This window comes from Zeus faber, assembly GCF_960531495.2.
Source record: "Zeus faber genome assembly, chromosome: 7".
NCBI classification, from domain to species: Eukaryota; Metazoa; Chordata; class Actinopteri; order Zeiformes; family Zeidae; genus Zeus; species Zeus faber.
The window spans coordinates 16,110,582-16,116,622 of record NC_137203.1 but is presented as its reverse complement, the minus strand read 5'-3'; the positions used below and the strand labels follow the sequence as shown (position 1 = coordinate 16,116,622).

At 52.5% G+C, this 6,041-nt stretch overlaps 1 protein-coding gene across 2 annotated transcripts in view; it reads left to right on the top strand.

The window, feature by feature from the left end:
• The first annotated feature begins 4,087 nt into the window (after positions 1 to 4,087).
• Positions 4,088 to 6,041, top strand: part of pcsk5b (proprotein convertase subtilisin/kexin type 5b) — a 59,021-nt gene continuing 57,067 nt past the window's right edge. Inside the window, exon 1 of one of the 2 annotated variants that reach the window (XM_080004452.1) lies at positions 4,088 to 4,757. In XM_080004452.1, the coding sequence (XP_079860578.1) occupies positions 4,590 to 4,757 (168 nt within the window). In that variant the 5' untranslated portion in view covers positions 4,088 to 4,589. The remainder of the gene's footprint in view (positions 4,758 to 6,041) is intronic. The other variant, XM_080004453.1, reaches the window with a different exon arrangement.

Here is a 6,041-nt window from a genome sequence, read left to right as displayed (position 1 = left end):
GTTCAATCAGCACAACTCCATATAGTTGGTTACCCTGCTTGAAAGTTTTAAATTTGAGGGGGACTTCATTAGGGTTTATTCAGTTTGGTTAATTCACCAGCAGAGATTAATCCTTTTATTATTTGAGTATGTGCTGATTCCTGCTAGCATGCTGTAGTGTCCTTGAGCAAGACACTTAACCCCCAATTGCTCCTGATGGCTGCGTCCGTCCGTGTTTGAATAATTGTAAGTCGCTTTGGATAAAAGCGTCTGCTAAATGCATGGTAATGGGCGAGTGAAGAGGCAAGTGATGCCGAATTTCTTTAAAAGCTTGAGTACAATATTGTGATCGTTCACTGTAAACTTGTGAGATGTAATCGATGAACCCGCCAACCATTACCCGACAGTTCTGACCACATGGCCACCGGCTTGAGTCAACATGGAAGCCCTCGAGAACACACAGGAGACCCGATCACGGTGGATTTAATTTCTAAACTGCTGAAAGCTTTCTCCTAATGGAAACCATATTTGTGCATTTGCAAGCTCATGTTTAACTACTACAAGGAAGGTAGAAAGTCCAGGAAAATAATCTTACACCTTTTATAAGGCTACATTTATTTTCATGCTTCTTTTGACAACCCACAGACGACTAGTTTGCCTGGGTTTAAGCGAAAAGGGCAAAATGAAGTTTTGTTTCACCAGCGTTGATGGTTAAAGGATCAATACTGGCACTCATTCAGCTTCATTGCAATTTACAATGGATTAATAAAAAAATGCTGGGGCTGAATGGCTTGAGAAAGTTGGCTGGTTGAGAGAATTGTGTTTAATGTCCTTCAATCAATTGACATACAGTATTTTCATGAAACAGCAGAACTGAATAATGGTAATCCATTGAATGTGAATACACTATACACTTTCATGGACGCGCGCCTGTGTGTGTGTGTAGTTTGGATGTTGGCATCCGTGACTATACTTGCACGGCTGACACCACAATAGCGCGTGTACTAAGATGAATGATCATAAACAATCCAGTTGCTGTAGTTGAGCAGCAAACAGTGGCTGTCGTTAAAAACGACGCCGACAGGTGGCGCTGTGTGACCAGCGGCAGCAGCAGCAGCCCAGCAAGACCGTTCCAAGCTCACAACTCGAGTTTCTAAAAACGGGATCGAGACCCCGAGGTGGATCAAGCAAAAAACATGTTCAGAAATAATAATTATTATTATTATTATGGAAAAGTTGAGCACACTGTTGAATGAATACACGTTGTGACATCCATCAAGGAATAAAAAAACAACAACTTGATTTCAGTGTCGAGTGTGAATAACTCAAATTTGTTCGAGGGCGAGCGTCGGCCGGATCTTGAACGTGTGTATTTGCGTGAATCTCTGCATGTGCGTATGCACCAGGCACCCCCTCGGATATTACACCAGAATTAGCGCGTACAATCCCAATGGCAGAAACCATCGAATCCGCAAAGAAGATGTTGGGCGGTGGGGAGGCTCCCACAACATCCCGTCCCTTTTTTTTTTTTTAGTTTTTTTTTTACCGTGAACGCTGAGAGCGCGTCGGCCACATGGACGCACACAACCACGGTATGTGGCTGAGAACAGAGCCAGGGGGAGAGGGGGAGGGGGGAGACAAAGGAGAAGGGAGAGGGGTATGTGGCAGAGCGGAGGTAAAGTCAGTGAGTGGACGGTGCTATTGTGGCCTAAGTGCGGGATCCTACACCAGCAAGGTCAAGGGTCAAAGTGAAGTTGAGAGGTCAAATTTGTCTCCTTCCGAAGCCCACCCAGAGAGGGAGAGAGAGAGAGAGAGAGAGAGAGAGAGGGGGAGAGGGGGTCGGGCCGAATAAACAGGAGAGGTCAGGCGATACAGGGGGATGTCATTGTGTTCAGAGGGGGGAGAAGAAGGCCCGAATGAAACGAAGGCCGTGGTTTAGTAAAAAAATAAAAATAAATAATAATAATAATAAAAAGATGCGGAAAAGAAAAATGATATTCACGGTGAGGGACCCTGGCTTTTTCCTCTCCGCGTTCCCGACCGATGCGATAAACTATTATGGTGTACGGGGGGGGGGGGTTGGGCTCTCATGGCCCCTGGTTGGATGTTAAAGAGGCGATTCGTCCGCCCGGACGTCTGTGCCGCGGCGGGTCACGGCTTTCCCGTCCCAGAATGCCGCGCGTTTCCAGGTTTACCCGCGAGCCGGCGCTCTCCAGACGGCCGAGTCGTTTTCTCGGAACGCCGAGGCTTCCTCCCTCCCGTCCGTGGGTTTCGCTTTGTTTTTCCTTTTGTCGCTCGGGGGGGGGGCAGGGTGGTGGTGTTGGTGATGGTGATGGTGGTGGTGTTGCATCCAAGGGTGCCGTTGTCATTTCACGACGCTGCTCCCTATCGGCACTTTCACCGGCCACCGCCGCTTTGTCGAATTCATCGCGGCCGCCTCTCGCCGCCTGATCGCCGCAGGGGTCTGCGCTCAGGCGTGAAACGCTCAGGCGGGCGACGGGCGGTGCGGCTTGCAGCCGAGGCGTCCGCACGACGCCGGACGCACCGAACCGGGCTCTCCGAGAAAGATCCGGCCAAAAACAGCGTCGGATAGGGACAAAATAACGGCACTCCATCAGCAACCTGTGATCCCTCCGGGGCCTCGTTATAAAACCACCGATGTTTTTAAAATCGGAACCTCATAAACCGCGAACACGTGTCGACGGACGGACGGGTGGGTGTTCCGGCGGCCTGTAAATCGAGGGGGCTCTGTTGGGTTTTCCGGGGGTCGTGTTTTGCCAAAACACACGCCACCGCCGCCGCATTATTTCATTGAAGAGGGCCGGGAATGTTACGCGGGAATTCCCAAGTGTTTGTTTACACTGTGACTGCTCCGTTCTCAGATGTCGACAAAGACGTTTTGTTGGGGTTCATTCGGTTCACTGGAGAACCGGTGGGGGGGGGGGGAGGTGCATGCGGCTGCCCCGGGTCCCCCGCTGCCGGGGGGCCGCGGCGCAACTGAATGGGGGCCCCCGGTGCTCGTGAGCTGGGTGCCTGATGCGGGCCCTCAAATCAGTTTCTTCTTGCGTCCCCAACCCTCCCTCCCTCCCTCCGCCCTTTTCAAACTCGTTAAATTACAAGCCCGTCCATCGCGGTGAATGAAGCGCGGTCACAGGGTGTTTCTAGTCCCTTTCATCTCGCTTAGAGAGGACCGTGAGACATTCTTGTTCCTCCGCTTGTTGTGAGATTTGACAGCGGGGTCCATTCACCGAGAAATTGGCCGCAATTAGTGCAATTATGCTGATTCGCGCTTGTGTCCCATGCAGAACAGGGTTTTCGCTGTGCTCGCGCGCCGGGGCCGCTCCGTGGAAATGGCCGCGAAACAACAACAACAAAACCCCCCCCCCCCCCAAAAAAAACGAAAAAAAACCCCAAAAAAACCCTATCGCTCAACAAAAGGCATGAATGGACGGCTCAGCGGCACATGATGCCAAGCAGGTTGGGTAATAACAGCGTTTAGCCAACTGTGACCCGCGCCGAGCGCTCCGTGACGCGCGGGGTCGGTCCGGACCGGGGAGTTTGGTGGGCAAAACGGCGGTCGTCCAGGTGTATGTTTTTTCTTTTGTTGTTTTTGTTGTTTTTTTTGGGGGGGGGGGGTGGGGGCGCCGCCGCGTTTTGCGTTCCCGGATACTGTGTCGTTTCGTTTTACAGAGACGGGGTGAGGGGTGTGTGTGTGTGTGTGTGTGTGGGGGGGGGGGGGGGTCAGGGCCTGGAGTTGGGGCCTGAACACAATCCCTCACACACTCTTCCCACTGTTGCAGGCGGATCCGCATCGCGCATGCGCAGCGCGGTATCTTCCGCGGCACCTTCCAAACTCTGAATGCGGGAGGAATCCAACAAGTGTGTCTTTAAGACCCGGCGGAGCTCGGGACGGGAAACCCCGCGGCTTTACTCGTCTCCTGCGCTCCAGACGTAGTGTGCGTGCGTGCGGGCGTGCGTGCGTGTGTGTGCGTGTGTGTGTGTGTGCGCCGCCAGTTATTTGGGGGGAGGCGCCGCAGCCGTTTCGCCACATGATGAAAGCCCGATGAACGCGCGGCCGACGTCCGAGTTTTGTTCTGGAGCAGAGAGAGACCCGCCTCGCGCGCCGCACGCGGAACGCAAACCGCGAACTTCCCAACTCCCTCGCGCGCGCGCACGCACACACACACACACACACACACACACACACACGCGCGCGCACGTACGTACGCACGCACACACACGTACGTACACACACACACACACACACACACACACACAAACACACACACACCGCCACCGGCAGCAGCGGCGGCGGCGGCAGAGCCTCGAGGAGCGCGCGAGCGAGCACACGGCTTCTTTTCGCTGCCCTCTCGCGCTCTTCCCTGTCTGTCTGTCTGTCTCCCTCCCTCCCTCCCTCCCTGTCTGTCTGTCGCCCTCTCCGTCTGTCTGCCCGAGGGGGCTCGGTGAGAAGTTTGGTTTTTTTTTTTTTTTTGTTTGGTTTTTTTTCTTCTCTCTCTCTCTCTCTTCTCTGAGGAGGAGGAGGAGGAGGAGAGGAGGAGGAGGAGGAGGGAGCCGCGGGAGAAGAGCGGGTTTGAAAGTGGGGGAAGAAGATGGTCCGGAGCTCGCTGTGCGTCCTGGCGCTCTGGCTCTGGCTCGGGTTCGCGGCTCCGCCGTGCGAGGCTCGGATCTACACGAACCACTGGGCGGTGCGGATAGCCGGCGGAGCGGAGGCGGCGGAGCGGATAGCGGTGAAGTACGGCTACAGGAACATGGGGCAGGTAGGTCGAGGCGAAACCCCCGAACTTGTTCCGTGTTACGCCAGCGACGCAGGGGGATCCCGCGCCGGGTCCTACTGGCGCGGCGTAGTGGGTTGTGGAAAGGGAAAACTCCCGAGGGCCGTGGCAAATAAAGTCGAAAAAAAAATCGGAATCGGAAACAAAATACAAGGAAAGAAACAGGAAAAAAAAAAAAAATGGGCAAAAAAATATAAGAAAAAAAAAAAAAATGAACATACAAATAAAATGAAAAAATATAAATGTCTGTACACTTTTAATCGGGGGTGACGATGATGACGTCGATTCACCGTGTGCGTGATTTGTTATGTTTTTGCTGATTTGTTTGTATGAACAACACGCCTATCGAGGCTAACACGCCGCCGGGGTTGATGCCCAGTTGTCAAACGTCAAGACCGGAGGCCGAGTTAATTAAAGGCCACACGCACGTCTTCCGTTAGCCCGACTGTGTGCGCTGTCAACTTTGTTTTCCGAATGAAACGCCTTCTGTTGTTCTCTCCAAGCCGGAGGCTCAGAACAGCCTCTTTTAACTCTTCCGCTGGTACAACAGGTGCCTCCCGATCGTCCCCGGTGCAGGTGGTGGAGACGGTCACGCAATCGGTTGGACCGTTTTTTTTTGTTTTTTTTTGTCTCTTTCTTTCCGCACAAACGCTTCGCCGGATTTTCACTGATCCATATGTGTTTTGTTGTGGAAAGTTCCTCTGCGCCAGAGTCAACGTGTCTGATGTCCCGAAACCCTGAACCCGATCCTTACCTTCACACTTATCTGTGCCGAGAAAACAAAAGAACATGCTTGTACTTACCGGTCTGAAGTGCAATGGAAAAGAAAGGTGATTAGATTTATTACGGTACTTAAACGCTCCACTGCTATCCGACCTAAACGAAGGATGAGAGAGGGGAGTGATTATTATCACCATTTTGTTTTGGAAAGTTCTTAAAGCTTACTTCCCGATACCGTCCAGACACCTTGAATCCTGTATCCCCGGCCTCTCCATGGCCTGCTTTGTTTGGGGACGTGACCTTTTGTCAACGAACGTGAAGTTCCTCGTTCGCCTCACAAATGGGAAGGTATTAATTTGAGTATTTAACACGCTCAAGTTTCCACTGTTTTACCTCCTTTGATGAGTTCACACAGAAATATTGTACGCCTGCGCTCCCGTCCTCAACTAAAGTGTCATCTTAAATATTCTGGAGTCCGGTCCGTTGGGCTTGGGTCGGCTCGTTGCTCACATGGCAGTTGAGACCGGGGAATGAGATTCGCGAGTCCCC